Source organism: Mustela nivalis (genome assembly GCF_964662115.1).
Source record: "Mustela nivalis genome assembly, chromosome: 3".
NCBI lineage: Eukaryota > Metazoa > Chordata > Mammalia > Carnivora > Mustelidae > Mustela > Mustela nivalis.
Window position 1 is genome coordinate 137,973,861 of NC_139022.1, and position 17,599 is coordinate 137,991,459.

A 17,599-nucleotide genomic window follows, 5' to 3' on the forward strand; every position below is an offset into this window, starting at 1 on the left:
ACTGGGTCCTTAGTTATCTATATGCATTTCATTTACTTTGCAGATAATTTCAAAAGAACATAACCTAGTATCTCAGAACTAGAAAAAAGCCTTAAGAAATTGTCGAAGGCAGTCCTTCATTTTACAGAGAAGGAATCTGACCGCCGGAGTGGGGACATCACTTGAGCAAGGTCACGAACCATGGTACAGAAATCCAGGTTGAATGCTGTTTGTGCGGCCAAGGCTTCCCCTCCCCCGCTCAGCTTCTTTCTCACCTAGACCCCACCGACCAAACCGTTTGGACCATTTTCCCATTCGAGCCTCTTTCCTAGTCACTCAGAATATGCTTGGAGAGCAAGACAGGAGCCGCAACCACACCTTAAATGCTACTGCGGGCCAGGCAGTGAGCAGAGCACTCCTGCCTGTGTCATCTCATTCAGAGCTCATGGCAACCTTCATGAAGCATGCCATATTATCTCCATTTTACAGATAAGTAATCAGAGGCTCAGAAAGGTTAAGTTACTTGCATAAAGTCACACAGCTCATCAGTGGCAGAGGTAGAATTTGAATTCAGATCTGATCTCCCCCCAAAGCCCATCTTCTCCTGAGCCAAATATAAATATATCATTCCTGGATGTTTGGAATTCCCCAGGCCTGTGTTTCCTTTTATCATAAGGAAATCAGAGATGAAGGAGAACTTCACTGAATAGACTCCCAGCCTAGGACCTGGCCTCGCCGACCATGCAAAAAGCTGGTGGTACCCCCTGGGGCCATGTGGCAGAAACTTTCCAGGCAGTGTTTGTTCTCCCAGAGCAGCAGGAGTGCAGAGCAGCTCTATAAACAGCTGGAGTCCCCAGGCCCAACTGTCTGCTTCCCAGGGCCTGGCTTTATTCACCAGAGCTAACAGACCTGAGAGCAGAGAGAGGGAGCCAGAAAAGCAACGGGGATCTCTACCCATTCCTGACGAGGGGAACGCTGGAGCTGCCAGACCTTCATCTGACCTTTCTAGGGACTTTCATTGAGGCAAGGCAGAAAATGAGTGCAGGGTTGGAACAGGAATGGAAAAGAGAGAAGGAAGGGTGGGCCTGAACTAGAGCAGCTCCCTTGGCAGGCTATAAGAGAAAGATCTGGAGCTAGAACCCAGGGGGATCCATCCAGCCTGTCAGGACACATGGAAGTGTGCCTTAAGTGCTCAGAATCTATGTGTCTGTGTAGTACTTACACAGGTGTAAACTGTGGGACTATGCACTTGTGCGAATGTGTATGGACCTAGGCATGGGCATAGTGCGTGCTGGCTTAAAGATACTGAAATAGGGGGGCGCCTGAGTGGCTCAGTGATTTGCAATGTCCCATCCCAGGGTCTTGGGATCGAGCCCCGCATCGGGCTCTCTGCTCAGCAGGGAGCCTGCTTCCTCCTCTCTCTCTGCCTGCTTCTCTGTGATCTCCATCTGTCAAATAAGTAAATAAAATCTTTAAAAAACAAAACAAAAAAAAAGATACTGAAATAGGTAACCTCAACAAGACATGTGTATGACCAAGTACAGTATGAACATAGGGATGTTTGCTCCTGTGGTTGTAAGTGCATAAGTAATAAGTGTGGGTTGCATGTTTCTGTGTGCACACATATTTGCAAGAATACATAAAAGTACTTAAAAGTGAATGTACAGGAAGTTCTTATCTTCAGTTCTGTAATTATATGCAGGGGCTTGTGAGTAGATGAGCACGTATTTCAGTATACATCTGCATTTGGGTGAGCACACATGTGTGTGTATGCACATGCATGTGAATGTGTGGACACACAGTTACGTGTGAATAAGTGAGAGTTTTTAAGTGTGTATCAGTATGTAGGTACAAATACGTGTGTGCATGTGTGCAGGAGCACATGGGAGTGTGCACGTGTGGGGACACACTGAAAGTTGGAATTTATGTGTAAACAAATGCAAGAGAGACAGAGTGTATGCGTGTGTGTGTGCGTGCGTGTGTGTGTATATTGACATCCTTTGGGCATGAATCCCAGTGTATCCATTATTAGAACACATGCTCTGGCCTCTCTTGCCAAGTCTTGGGCTGATGTGGCATAGAGACAGACACACTGTGTGCCGGACCCCCAGTGATTAGCAGCAGCCTATATAGCTATAGTCCACAAGTTCAGCCTCATTTCTAAGTATTAAGGAGCAATGAACAAAGTTCTGGCCCAGGAATTAAGAGACCAGGAGCTTAGTTCTAACTCTGCCTCCACTTCATGCTACTGAGACTTGGTCCCCACTAGGTATCTGGCTCCAAGAATGGTGTGTAGAACACACGAGTAATTGGTATGAAAGCCCTTCATGAATGCTACAGAAAGGTAAAGGGTTGTTTAACTACTGAACCAACCAGCCAAGGACTCCAATACACAAGCCTAAGGAGATGCCTTCTTGGGTTTTTTCCCTGCTGTTCCCTATTTATTCATTGATGCCTTTCACCTCTATTTATTAAGGTCCTATATGTGCTGAACATGGCATTAAGCTCTTGGGATAGAGTTCTGTTTTATTCATGTTAGTCTAGGCTTTCCTTCTACTACAGACAACCCACTAAATCTCAAAGTCTTAAAACAACAAAGATTGATTTATCAGTCATCTCAAGTCTGCTACAGATCCAGGGGATGCTCCAACACTACTGTCCTCAATGTCCTGGCTGAGCACTGCATCTCTGTATCAACATGTGATTTCACATGTTGCTTTCCTCCCGGAAGTGACATTGACAGCTTCTGCTCAGAACTCACTCTCTAGAGGAAGTCATGTGGCCATGCCTCAAGAAAAATCCCAGAAGTAAATGGGAATAGTAGGTATCTTCTTTCTCTCTTGGAGACGGCAAACAACAAAACCAAAGGTGACTACACAGTGTGATAAGAGCGGTCACAGAGGTTTGCACAGAATGCTATGGGACATTGCAAATCATGATAACCCTGAGCAATATTGGCCAACACTTAACTCCATGCATTCATTCTTATGTGCTGGGTGCCGTGACAGTGCAATATGCAGAGCAATATTGGCCAACACTTAACTCCATGCATTCATTCTTATGTGCTGGGTGCCGTGACTTTGAGTCATTTTTCTAAAATGGAAATCTGATCATGGTACCCTCCATGTTAAAACCTTCCAGCAGAGAATGATGTCATGGAATGACCCAATGGTGAGAGGGTTTTAAGAAACCAGTATGTGTTCAAGAGTGTTAAAGGGGCCGAAATTCAAGTACGAAAAGACAATAGGATCTAATGGGTTTGGCAGTAGGGGCTGAGGGAAGGGGAGTGTGTATGAAATTAGGGAATGTAACATTGGGAGCACAGAGAAAGCAGAAGACATACTGAAGCAAAGATAGTAGGAAGATAATTCTTCCAAAAAGCTTGGCTGTGAAGAGAAGGTGAGGTGGTAGTGTTTGTCATTTATGGACCACTTTATTGAAAACCAGGTATCTGTGCTTAGCAAATTATGGGGGTTATTCCATGTACTCCAACAATCCCATGTTATAGATGAGGAAACTGAAGCCCAGAGGGGCTTAATTCACCCAAGCCTTTCCAGCCGATAAATGTCCTTGCCAGTTACTATCTCCTGGTGCCTAACTTCTGAAGCCTTGCCCTTGGCCTGGCCCACCTGTGCAGCAGAGCCAAGGGGACAGTGGGACATGGGAGGACATGACCTCATCCTGGTCTTCTACATTGTGGCCGGTTAATCTATTTGTGCAATTCTACCAGAATTTATATCACAACAAGACCTTGTTCATCCTTCTCTTTGGATATTCCCAAGTAAGACTTCAAGATACACAAAGAGAGCTACTACATAAGGAGATTAAATACCCTTTAGCCCAACCCTAAATGTTAATATATTGTTTGGGAAGCAGTACTTTACAAGGCCAACCTACTTCTGGGGTCAGTGGATTGAATGAAGCAGATACATCGAACCATGGAAGATAAAACTAAATCCATCTGCTTTTTCCAACTCTGGGGCTGTCAGCTCTAGGTGACATCATCTTTCTCCTACCTGACTAAAACGACCTCCTACCTGGCCTTCATGCCTCGCCTTGTCCTGTCCACTATTGCTTCCCAGAGTGACCAGAGGGATCTTTTGAAGCCCTAAACCCAATCATAGGGTTCTCCTGCTTCAAGCCCATGGCAGCTTCTCTTCCTCTGTTCTGTGTGTTCCCTCCGCCCAGGGAGATCTCTGTATGAATGGTTCCTTCCCATCCTGCAGGGCTAAGCTATCTCTTCAGAGCGCTCATCCCTGACTCTCCAGCTAAAAATAATACCCCTTGTGGGCACTATCACATCACTATATTCCTTGAAGCAACATCTCAAATGTAAACATTCACTTATTGGTTGTCTTGTTTGCTTTTTTATTGGAAGACGGTTCCTATCTCTCTCAATCGTCCCCATAGATCGAGTGCCCGACACACTGCCTGAACCATAGGAGCTCAGTCAGTATTGGAAAAGAATTAACCTTGCAGGTCCTCTAGTTGAATGGCCATCTGTTGCCAGAATCTCTGCCACAAACACTGTGGCCAAGTACTTTCTGCTTGTATACCTCCAGAAACAGAGAGCTCTCTACCTCTCAAGGCAGCCCATTCCACCTTTGGACCCGGAAATCTCCATTTACCCATGGATTTCATTCTGCTCCTAGAGCCATAGAGAACCAACATATTCACCTGACAGCCCTTCCAATAACTGAGGTCAGTCCTCTTGCCTTCTGTCCACACCTGGCCTCTTCAACCATCCCCCCTGGTGCCCAGACCCTTTACCATCATGGGGCTCGCTGAGTACATCCAGGGCCATTGACTTCCATCTTGAGATGAAAGGCCAAAAAATGAACCGCAGCCCCCAGGAGTGCTCAGAGTGGAGCAAGGTGAGGCCACTGCCATTCCAGTCCTGGGTTAGTGGGCTTCAGAGCATTGCTTTTAACAGCAGCTCTGTTCAGCTTTATGCTAAATCTTATGTAGCACTTTGACAAACTGATTAAAGAAAACAAAACGAGGCCGTTCTGGATGAAGCAGAGAGAGGCCAGGAATCTCATTCCCTTGGTCTTTCTCTCAATCCCTGCCTCCCCAAGGCCACCCCAGGGAACCCCCTCAGACTCCCAAAATCACTCCTATGCTGGCCACTCCCAAGACATTCCCCATTAGGTAGCCATGTCCCAGTGTTGACTCACACTGTGCTACAGACAGACTCTGGAACATTCTTTTAAGTACACAAGTAACAGGTGAAAACAAGCTTTTGTAGATATCCAATAAAAAAAGAAAAGGGAGAGAAAGAAAACAGGAATTCCCCCGCTTCCTACTCTGCTCTTACTCCCACTGCCCTATCCCAAGTTCAGCACCACAGACAGACAAATCATGTCTGTCCTACTGCCTTACTCGATCGCACAAACACTTACATACATAGGCACAACCGCTGGGTAAATAGGTCTGTGTTCTTTCCCTTTCCACTGTGCCTTGGACTCTCTGCCTGTCACTACATCTGGGTCTAACTCCTTCTTCGCTCTCTGCACAACACCAACTTGGAATATAAGAGGTGGTTTATTATTTCCACATGCCAGAGATGACAAGTACTTTAAGTCTGTTTCCAAGCTTTACGGCCTGTCTGCAAAATCCCGTGCTCCATGGAGCGCCTGGGTGACTCAGCCAGTTAAGTGCACGACTCTTGATTTTGTGTCTGGTCATGATCTCAGGGTCGTGAGGTGGAGCTCTGAGTCACGTCAGGTTCCCTGCGCAGGGGCAGTCTGCTTCACGTTCTCTCTCTTCCTCTGCCCCTCCCCCTGCATTCTCTCTCTCTCTCTCTCTCAAACAAACAAATAAATCTTTAAAAAAAAAAAAAATCCCATGCTCAGGACAGACCATCATTCTCTGGTATTGAACCACTCTTCTCGGGATGCCTGGGTGGCTCAGTCCTTAAGCATCTGCCTTCGGCTCAGGTCATGGTCCCAGGGGTCCTGGGATCCAGCCCCACATTGGGGTCCCTGCTCAGTGGGAAGTCTGCTTCTCCCTCTGCCTCTGCTGCTCCCCCTGCTTGTGCTCTCTCTCTCTCTCTCTCAAATAAACAAATAAGATTTTTTTAAATGTTCTTTTCCTGATGGCTCTTTTATGATTATGCAGCTTTTTACTATTACAAACAACGACGCAAAGAATATTCTCGGACATAACTCTGCATGTTTCCTCAGGATATGTTCCAGAAGCAGAAGATTTCATCAAAGGACATGCAACTTTTTGTGATTTTGACAGAGGCATGGCCCAGCTCACTTCCAAAGAAGCTTCTAATTCACTGTGCCCCCAGCAGCATTGTCTTTCTTTACCCTTGCTGACCCAAGATATTATCAAGCCCGTTGATTTTCCCAAGGGGGATTTTTTTTAAATGGTGCCTCATGTCATTTTTGCATTTTCACTCCGGACCCCCGAGTACATTTGAGCATCTTTACCTATTCTTTGCTTGCTGGGCATTATCAATAATAGTACAGGTTTCCCTTTTTACATGGACCTCTTAATACAGTGGGTTTCATTTTTCTGTAATATGTTTGGTGGTGGCTCAACTCTATTTTTCTCCAATTAGATGGCAATTGTCCCATTATTATTCTTAAGTGGTATTTCTCCACTGTGAGATGCTCTCCGTCTCATAAACTAAATCCCCATAAACTCCTAGGTCTGTTTCCAGTCTCAGTGTGTTGTCCTGTTGCTCTTTGTCCGTTTCTGCATCAGTACCACCCTGTTTTAATTACTATGGCTTAACGTTATATTTCTGTGTCTGGTAGAAAGAGTTCTCTGATGTTCTTCTGAGGTATTCCCGATGTTTCCAGCCCGTCTTCCCTGCCAAATCAGCGTGTTGAGGCTGAAAAAAATCGCCTCAGGTTTTTATTGGGATTGCATTGAGTTTATAGATTAATTTGGAATTAATTGACATCTTTACAATATTATATAAACATGGTATGTCTCTCCATTTATCTAGGCACTCTTTTATGCCTTTCGGTAAGGTTTTAGAGTTTTGAGGGGTTTTCCTAAATACCTACAAATCACATATTTCCTGCTCGGTTTATTGGTGGATATTTTGTGAGGGTGGTTACTATTTTAGATGAGATCCTTTTTGTTGTTGTTGTTGTTTTCCATTACACTTTTGGTCTTCCTACACGGCTAATGCGAGGTCATTTTTTTATACTCTTGGGTTTGGGGGATCCAAGAGAAAGTGTATTAAATGTCATCTAATTAGATACAGCTCAACACCCCACGAAGCCTTGGTAAAATGAACACTAAAAGGAGGCCAAGGAGAGAAGGCTCAGAAATCCCATTAGAGTCTGTTACAGACAGAAAACGGGGCTGGATGTCTCTCTCCCGGCACCCCACCGAGGGAGGCATCACAACGGGGATTTGTGACAGCTTGGAGTTGGCTCTCTATCTTTGGATTCAGAAAGGCTGACTCATGACAATCAAACCCACAGAGGACTGAAGTGGGTAAATAAGACTGCCACGTTATTGAATTTACAATGGGGTTTTCCATGCGAGTAATAAGAATGTTCATGTCCTCCATGAAAGCACTCCCTCGCCACTCTCTGAATATCGGAGACACCAATCAGGACTCACATTAGACACACCTGCAACTGAAGGAAAAGAAGACAGATCGTCTTTAGGGATATTTCATTCAGGCCGGAGAGAGATCTAAGAAAGGCTCCCTGCCTCACCACACAGAAGTCCTCTCTGTAGGAATGAAAATATGGTGTTCCCCCCTCCCCCCCGATGATGCTAGATCACCAATTGCCAAATTCCTGCTCCTCAAAATACCCTTTCCCATACCACTGAACGAATATATCCCTGTTTATAAAAGAGCTCTGGGTGGTTCAGTGGGTTAAGCCTCTGCCTTCAGCTCAGGTCATAATCTCAGGGTCTTGGAATCGAGCCCTGCATCGGGCTCTCTGCTCAGCGGGGAGCCTGCTTCCCCCTCTCTCTCTCTGCCTGCCTCTCTGCCTACTTGTGATCTCTGTCTGTCAAATAAATAAATAAAATCTTGGGGGAAAAAAGAGTTCTCTAAATGAGATACAGTAGAGTAAATTAGGGTTCCAGTTATTAAATCACAAGGATAGTCCTGTTCTAAATCATCAGGATTACACATAGGGCATTGTGACCGATGCTAGGCCTCGCTAAACTCCTCTACTGGAAATTCTTCTCTATTGTGAGTTTAACCCACACAGCGCAGCCTGATTTCCATATTTCCAAATGTGTGAGCGGTGTGTCTCACCACTGCACCCGGTGCTGCCAACACTGTCCTCTTCCCTCTTGCCGGCTTAACATCCACTCCCAATCTGCACCCTTTGGCAACCAGTTATGAAGCCACCTCACTGTTTAACATACCAGTCCAGTGTTCTCCGCCTGCTACTAGATCTAAGGAGATGAATGGATGGACCTGTCACATGGGCTCTGTGGGGTCCCAGTATACTACGTCTCTTACATCTCTTTCACCATCACGTAGGAATTCGGTTTTAGAAGGAGAGAAGCAGCATGCAGTTGTGAAAAGAACATGAAATTGGCAGCCACACAGTCCTGGATTCACATCCCTGCTCTAGCTCCTACTAAGGATGAGAGGTTGGGCCTAACATTTAACCTCTATTTGACCTCTCCAGATTTCAGGTTCCTCCCCTGTAAAATGAGGATAATAATACCCAATGTGCTAGGTTGATGAAAGGTTTAGAGATACAATGCACATAAAGTTCTAGCAAATGCTAGACTTCCAATAAAAGTAGCTGCTATTAGCATTTTTATGTAATTATTAAACTCACGCTGTGTTTTAGGGATCCCCTAAAGACAAACAAAGATGCTCAGCTCCACTGGTCCAAACCATCTACAGTTCTCTACAACAAATGTATCTCTGGATGCATGAGATCTGAATGAGAATGCACCAGGCAGGGTGGTGACTTGGGAGAGGTTCAAGCCAGCATCTGGAGCCAAGGAGTCAGTGGGTCGGGATCTGGGGAGTCTGCCAGCACTGGATTTGAGTGCAGAGCAGAGGATGGGTCATATTCAAGGGTCAGATCAGGACTGAGGTAGGAGCACTAGTGGACTGCTGGACCTGGGGCAGAAGCTTTGTGTCTGCTGCCCCTCGTAATACTTCCTGATAATTGCAGGTATCCACAAACCCACGGCTGCATCACTACAGCCAGAGGCAGTATCCAATGGCATTAACGGGTCATGGAACTCTCACTTGGGGCAATTCTAGGAGATCCTGGGCAGCGTAGTCTAGGACTTAAGTGCATGGGCTCTAGAGTGAACGTCTCGGGTCCGAATGACCGCTTCAGCACTTACTCGCTGTGTGATATTAGAAATAGTACTTTCACCTCTGTGTGCCTTGATTTACCTAACTGTAAAATGTATTATCTAACTGTAATAATTATCTAACTGTAATAATCAAACCTACATCACAGGACTATTGTGAAGATAACACACATCGTGCTCTTGGCATCATTCCTTACCTATGGCAAAGTCTCAATCTTAAATATTAGTATTATTTGCACTGTTGTTATCAATTCTGCATCTACCAGTAACTAATGGTGGGAACTTGAAATCTCAGGGATTTAATTTCCTCATCTGTCCAGTGGGAGGAAGAATCTTCCCTTCATGCCAAATGTTATAGAACAAAATTACCGTGAGGGTGCTTTGAAAAGTAATAAGCAGCAACAAAATATAATGCATTGTTAATAAAAGAAGCCAATGCTGTGTACTACTTAAAAGCAGACTTTGGAGAGGTACCTGGGTGGTTCGGTCGGTTAATCCGCTGCTTTCAGTTCGGGTCATGATCCCAGGGTCCTGGAATCAAGCCCAGCATCGGGCTCCCTGCTTGGTGGAGAGTCTGTTTCTCCCTCTTCCTTGCCTGTCAGTTCCCTTGTTTATGGTCTCTCTCCCTCTCTCTCTCTCAATCTCTGTCAAATTTTTTTTAAAAAGCAGATTTTGGAGTCAGCCAGTCATGCGTTCAAGCTTTGGCTCTGTCACTAACTTGACACAAAGTCCTTGATATCCCCAGGCCTCAGTTTATCTGTAAAATAGCATCGCTGTGAGAATTTGGAGAGTTCACTACAGCTCTTAGCACAGGACCTGGCACTTGGTGAGGATTTAGGAAACTCCTCAGGCACCAATGAGCCAGGTCCTCACTCTCACAGACCTGGGGAGAGCTGGGCCTGGCTTGTCTCACAAAGGCTATGACTTCAGCTCCACAGTGCATCTCAGAGGTCTGAGGGAAGAAGGGCAGCAGGTGGGAGAGGAAGCAGCAGCTCATAAACCAAGCCTGGGCATCCTCTCCTCTGAGGCCCTGGTCTCTGGCTTTCAGCAGAATGGTTCAGCGCTCAGGCTAATCCCAAATCCCATCAGAGCCAAGTTCACATCTGAGCTTCTCCAAGGAGGGCAGGACTGGCTCAATGGCACCTTCAACTTGGTTCTCCTTCTCCTGCCCTCAAAAGTGTGCGGATAGGAGAAGAAGTGGAATGGGGTCAAGATATCTATATGCAAGTCCCACCTTAGTTGCTGAATTGCTGTGTGGCCCAGGGAGAGTCCATCTTCCTCTCTGGACCGTGTGTAAAATGCGAAAGTTGAGACAGAATTCTCCAAGGGCTCCTTCTCACTGTATTTAATTAGTATTTAATGATGGAGGTGACGATTCTCTGACCAACGCCACTCTCTCTTCCTGCTGTCAGCTCCGCTAGCCCTGAGGGGACTGCCTCAAATGCCTCAAAACAGGTCTCCCTGTGCCTGACTCTCTCACTTCCAAGACTTCTGGTCATTCCTGCCAAACTGACCTTTCTGAAGTCAAACGGAGAGAGTGCTCACTGCTTAAGATCCCAGTGGTGCTCGGCAGACTCTACAGCACAATCCAGACCCCTTGCTTTGGCAGCTAAGGACACCACAGGCTCACACCGATCCATTTTCCAGCTATGTCAGAGCGGAGTCGTTGCGAGCATGAACTTGTATAATCCGACAAACCGCATCCAGATTCCAACCCGACTGATTACTGTGTATTTTGGACCAATTGCTTAACCTCTCTGAATCTTTGTCTATAACGTAGGTTGAAAATACCTACGTTCTAGGATTGTTTTAAAGATAAAAGGAGACAAAATGTGTGGCAGATTTAGCACAAGGCCTAGAACATAGAAGGTCCTCAGTAAGGGGGACCTTTTATTACTTATACGGCCAGTGGTTGAGATAAGCTCAACGGTCTGAAGGGCGCTACGTCCACGCGGTTGCTTGTGCTGTTCCTTCTACACGAGATTCCTTTCACCTGCAACCGTATCCAGCCTCGTCCAAATACTCTGAGGACGCCCCATCCCAGGCCTCACGTCCCGTTCTGCTCTAAGCCTGACTCCTCAGCTCTGGACTTCCTCCTCACACACCCCTGGCCTCCTTTCCAGCCGAAATTAGATAGCGTTCCCATCTCAGAGCAACACAGACCTAGAGATGTTAACTTCAGTAGGACGGAGGAAACCGAAAGGGGCTATTTCCAGTGTTACCTTCTCTCTGGAAGCTTTTCCAGATTCATCCAACCTGGCTGGAAACTATCTCAGTGGGTCGAGAGCAACATCTAATAGCAATTTTTTTAGAACCCCTGTCAGTTTTGTATGGGAGATATTTGTGTCTGTATCTTGCCTCACCTGCCAGATAATTTGAACCGTCCGAGGGCAGAAAGCAAGACCATATGCTGCCATCCTCACCATTCTAGGCTTAAGACATGTTTATAGAGCAGAAATGGCTTTAGAGAAGAGATACCCCTTGAGAGCTGGAATGCCAAGACCTAGGAAGATCTCAGAATCTGGATCTTCGTCCAGGGCTTGGGCGCCGTCCCTTGGCTCTGACTGCAATGGTAATGACACATCCCCTTCTCACCACCACACCCAAGCAGGCTCTTTCCTACTAAAACCCTTCATGCTTCCTCTTTTCCCTCAGTACCAAGTTTAGAGGAGTTTCCTGGAAAAGGTTAGAACCGGAAATTAGACACAGTGGGAGAGGCAGTGGGGTGGGGGGGGAGGCGGGGGGATACATCCCACACAGGAAGTGGCCAATAAATGTTTATTGAATGACAGAAAGAGTGAATGAAGGGATTAATGCTCTACCTTGGTCTTAGAAGCAAGGCGGTTGCCCAGATACCAGAAAGCAGACCATCAGGGACTCTCACAGTGAGGATGGGTGAGTTGGTGCTAAAGACGACGGAGCGAGAGCTCTGGAAGTCCCTCCCACGGCAGACTTAGATGGGCCACCCTTGACAGCTTGAGACCTGGAAGCCCACCACCGGAGCTGGAACTTGAGGTTCTTGGGTACATAACTTGTCTGTTGCTCCTCTAGCCCCTGAACTTGAACCAGGCCCCTCAGCGTATCGAACACTGGCCAGTGTGATTATAGGGCCAAGTAAGCAAAACAGCTTTTAGCTTTCAGCCTATTACACCAATTACATCGACTACCTCCAAACTGCATTTCCTACTGCTATTTCCCAAACCGAGAGGAGAAAATCGACGCAACAGCTTGTTTGGGCAGCAGCTGCTGTGGGGCAGAGTAGGGGGTTGCTGGGAGGAGCAGCCAAGCTGCCTGAGGACACTGGGTACATTCTCCTGGTCTCCTGCTCTGGCTTTTCATTAGGCATTTCATCACAAGACCCTACGGCTTTAATTTTGTTTTTCTCCTTTCAAGGGATGTGCCTTCCTCATTTTTACCATCAACATGCATTTACTTTTATAATCAGAAAAAATATTTTTTAAACATCAGTCATCAAATGCAAATGTAATAATGCCCTCTCCTCATTAAAATTCTTCAAAGGCTCTACAGGAGTCTCAGGATGAAGCCCAAATTCCTTAGGACAGTTGGCAAGGCCCAAGGCCGTGCAAGCACCCTTGTCTTACTCATCTCCCTGTGCTCCTTTGAGTGGGCCACGCCTTCCTGTGCCTCTAGGCTTCCCAGTATGCGGCTCCTACTGCCCCAGAGGGCTTGTTCTCTTGGCTCAACCATATTTGGTCTCATCTTAAATATCACTTCTTCTGGAGCCTTCCCAGACCACCAGCCCCTAGTCTAGCGGGAGGGCCTGTCTTCTACACCTCCCTGGCACCCTGTACTTAATCCTATGGGAGCCCTTATCCCTATGTCATGTCAACATCACACTTGGGCTCTGTGGCTGAAAGAATATGTCTTTCTTGCTCTTGGCTGATTCTCCAGTACCTAGAACAGTGCCTAGTACTCAGTAGATGCTCAGTTAAATGTTGTCGGAAAAAAATTAAACTAGTAGCAATTAGCTATTTGATTTGGAAGGGCTCTTAGAGACCATCTATCCTAATTACTTTAAACAACAGAGAAGCAAATTCAGGTTCCAATCGTAGGTCCTTTACTGAATCACTATGTGACCTCAGAAGTCACATTCTCTCTCTGGGTCTGAGACTCTCCACTCTAAAATGAAGAAAGCTCTTCCTGCTCAAACTTTTTCTGGCTTTGCCTCCTCCTCCCTCTGGTATTGGGTAGGTCTCAGGTGCACTGACTGGGCAGGTGGGTGAGATGGTGCAGGAGAAAAGTAAGGTCAGATTCAGCCTCTCAAACTGTTCTTGGTCAAGTAGAGAAGATAAGACACACACAGTGCTAAATGACATGTTTCCAGTGATTCTGTTTTGCTAGGAGATCAGAAAAGGAAGAGACCATGGAAGCCTGGGGGCATCGACACTCCTGCAAGAGACAGTGCTTATGCTGAGCAGGCAGAATCCACAGAGGTCGTGAGGAGGGGAGCGGAGTGTCCCCCACTTGCAGCTGGCTATCCGCCCCTGTGGGAGGGGACAGCGGTTGGGGCTGACGTGCCTTCAGAGCCCAGCTCCGCCACTTACTAGCCCTGGGCCCTGGACAAGTTTCACAACATTTCCAAACCTTGGTGCTCTTTCCCTCACCACGAGAAGTTGAATGTCCAGCTTGCAGGGGGTTTGTGAAGACTGAGTGTGTGTGACAGCATCTAGAACAGTGCCTGGTGTCTAACAGACCATTTTAAGAAATGCCACTTCCTTCTCTTCCAGCCGCATAAACAGGACTCACATGTCACTGGCAAGAACCTCAAAGTGAAGCTGGGGTTTGGGGCCTGGAGGCTTTTCCTGCACCACCACTCACAGTCTGTTTCCTCTGACATGATTTGCCCTGTGCGCTCTCACACAAGCATACACACGTGTGCACACACACACACACACTCCACATAAAATTCAAGAGAGAAAGTGAGGCTATTTCCAATTTCCCGATCAGAGGCAGCCAGATTGGGAGCTGTCCATCACTGTCAGTGGGAAAAACGAAGTATCAACATCCAGGTCTGGCCTACAGTTCTCCCTCCACCACGGGATTTATAAGACATGAGATTATGAGATCAAATGTCATTGTCTATGGGGCTGGAGGGAGAAGAGGCTTCAATCAGATTATAGAAAATTCTATAAAATACCTTGGAACTCTTTACGAAGCTATTGATATTTCCGGAGGCAAACAGGATGAGACCCGTACTGAGGGGGAACCCAGCAGATGTGAGGGTAAGGGTGGCGAGGAGGGTCTTTTGTTTTAGTCCGTCCCTGCTGATGACAGATCAAGAGTGAAAGGGAGGGGCGCCTGGGTGGCTCAGTGGGTTAAAGCCTCCGCCTTCGGCTCAGGTCATGATCCCAGGGTCCTGGGATCGAGCCCCGCATCGGGCTCTCTGCTCAGCAGGGAGCCTGCTTCCTCCTCTCTCTCTGCCTGCCTCTCTGCCTACCTGTGATCTCTGCCTGTCAAATAAATAAATAAAATCTTAAAAAAAAAAAAAAAGAGTGAAAGGGAAAGAAAATGTAGCAGGGGCTTGTTTCTCCAGCACCTTCGGGGAAAGTCCCAGCAGGTGCTCCCGTGTAGAGGTTATTCCTGGAAGGACCGAATTCAGAGTCAGACTTGAACTGAGGTTATTAATCTTTTGGGGAACTGTAGACCCTTTTGAGAGTCGAGCACAGACAACCAAGTTCTTCTTCCTGGGAAAACACAAATAAATCCCAAATTCCACTTGCAGGATCATAAGAGTCCTAGATCCCAGGTTAAGAATGCCTCCCTAACAAAACTGAAAACACTTCTTCATGAAAATATTTCTTAACTTCATGATCCACTTTCCTGGCGTGGAAACCTACCCATACCATAACTGCTTCTCAGGCTGCAATTGGTTGCTGAATGGGGCTCTCTCAGCAATCCTAGGACCAACTGAACAAATCCTCAGCTAGGAGTCAGGACTCTTGGGCTCTGACCTGACTTTCAGAGTGATACTGGGTCAGTCTTAACTCTCTGGACCTCAGTTTCTCCATCTGGCAGAGAAATGAAGGTGAGGTGAGGGGTGGGAGTTTTGACAAGGACGGCAATTCTTAACATATATTCAGTAGAAGGCAATCATTATGCACAAAATGCAAGAGTTCAATGCCCAAAATAAACTTCCCCTCTTGGAGATACATACAAATAACTAGCATACTAAGGTCTCCAAGAAGTCCCACAGTAAAACATCAGTTGCATTTGGTTTAGTCCAACATTCCCTAATTGGCTTGATGGTGATTTTTTTTTTTTTCCCAGCAGAATAACTACATCAAAGTCCCATCTGAGAAGCATTAGACTTAGCACTGAGTTCAGAATCCAGTAAGATGTGACTCCACAAACTATTCCTCCTCCCCAGGGGCACCAGGCTGGCTCAGTCAGTAGAGCACGTGACTCTTGATCTTGAAGGCATGAGTTCAAGCCCCACATTGGGTGTAGAGCTTACATTAGAAAAAAAAAAAAAAAATTAAAGAGAAAATCCTCCCCAAACAAATAAATTACCATGTGTGATAGAAGGTTGGCGAGGCTGGGACTGAAACAGAGCGTTATGAACCCTAGGACCAGCAGGAGCTCCTCAGAATTCACCCGTCCTTCCTTCACTGCTTGGGAATTCATTGTTCCCTTCAGCAGAACAGCGTGAATGCTCAGGCAGAAGCTTTTAGCCTCTCCTTTTGCTCCGTCAATCTATGGAAGAGTGACACTTGAACTTTACTGTGCATGGGAATTACTGCCCTGACAGCCTCGATAATAAAAGGGGACTTTAGGGGCGCCTGGGTGGCTCAGTCGTGTAAGCAGCTGCCTTTGGCTCCGATCATGATCCCAGAGTCCTGGGATCGAGTCCTGCATCGGGGTCCCTGCTCAGCGGGGAGCCTGCTTCCCCCTCTCTCTCTGCCTGCCTCTCTGCCTACTTGTGCTCGCTCTCTCTCTCTCTCTCTCTCTCTCTGTCAAGTAGAGACAACTTTTATTAAAAATTTGTCAAATTTGGGGCGCCTGGGTGGCTCAGTGGGTTAAGCCGCTGCCTTCAGCTCAGGTCATGATCTCAGGGTCCTGGGATTGAGCCCCGCACCGGGCTCTCTGCTCAGCAGGGAGCCTGCTTCCTCCTCTCTCTGTGCCTGCCTCTCTGCCTGCTTGTCATCTCTCTCTGTCAAATAAATAAATAAAATCTTTAAAAAAAATTTGTCAAATTTTATTAAAAAATAAAATAAAATAAAAAAGTAAAAGGGGGACTTCAGCTTTATCTGTTATGTGCTCTCTCTTATCCAAAAAAACAAAGCAAATGTGACAAAATGGCAACAGGATAAAATCAGGTGTTTACTACGTCAGGTGGACCTTTATTTTTGAAAATTTTCAGAAGAGTATCATTAAATAATATCAGTTCAGAGCTGAATATACTTGATAGCGTGCTGACAGGATCTTCAGGGGTGACTCCCCTGACTTTCTTCCTGAGGCACAGACTTTATGTCTCATCCCCATAAGATGCAGCCATACTCCGAATTCTCCAAAAGGGACTTTGGGGAGCACGAAAGCCCCTGAGCCCTCCAAGAGCGGACCTCCTGGGGCCTAACCCTGACTATTCTGTCTCTCCTGGCTGTAGGACTACAGGGTCAACATCTTCCTGCGGCAGCAGTGGAACGACCCCCGGCTGGCCTACAATGAATACCCGGATGACTCTCTGGACCTGGACCCATCCATGTTGGATTCCATCTGGAAACCCGACCTGTTCTTTGCCAACGAGAAGGGGGCTCACTTCCACGAGATCACCACTGACAACAAACTGCTGAGGATCTCCCGGAACGGAAATGTCCTCTACAGCATCAGGTGAGTTCCACAGAAGCTCACCCTGCCATCCTCCTCAGAGTGCACCTGGTCCCATTAGCCTTCTGGGAGCAGACACTAGGAGATGGGCCAGCCAGGGGTGCACAGGCCTGGGCAACCCCACACCTTTGCACGGTGTGCGGAGCCAGCTCTGTAAATTATAGTCAGGGTGGAAGAAGAACATATCAGGCAAAGTCCTAGGGGTGAGTGGTTCCTAGGGGAACCGAAGAAGCATCTTAGAAGGGTTAAGGTTGGGCCCCTGAGCTTAGCCACCATTTCAATAAAACAAGAAGGGAAAAGAGTATTTAAAGACAGTGCTCAGCAGCAGGGGTGTTCAGTTTCTCAAGATGAGTGAGTTCTAGAGAGCTACTCTTCAACATTGTGCCTAGAGTTGACAATACTATTTTGTACACACAAATATTTGTTAAAAGGCTAGATCTCATGTTAAATGTTCCTACCACAATTTAAAAAAAAAAAAAAAAAAAGTAGCACTAGCAAA

General features: G+C 46.6%; 1 protein-coding gene across 3 annotated transcripts in view; it reads left to right on the plus strand.

Moving 5' to 3' along the window:
* GLRA1 (glycine receptor alpha 1) overlaps positions 1–17,599 on the plus strand; it is an 82,470-nt gene that overhangs the window by 41,932 nt on the left and 22,939 nt on the right. For all 3 annotated transcript variants that reach the window (XM_082726174.1, XM_082726175.1, XM_082726176.1), the window contains one exon: positions 16,880–17,103. In XM_082726174.1, the coding sequence (XP_082582300.1) occupies positions 16,880–17,103 (224 nt within the window). The remainder of the gene's footprint in view (positions 1–16,879; positions 17,104–17,599) is intronic.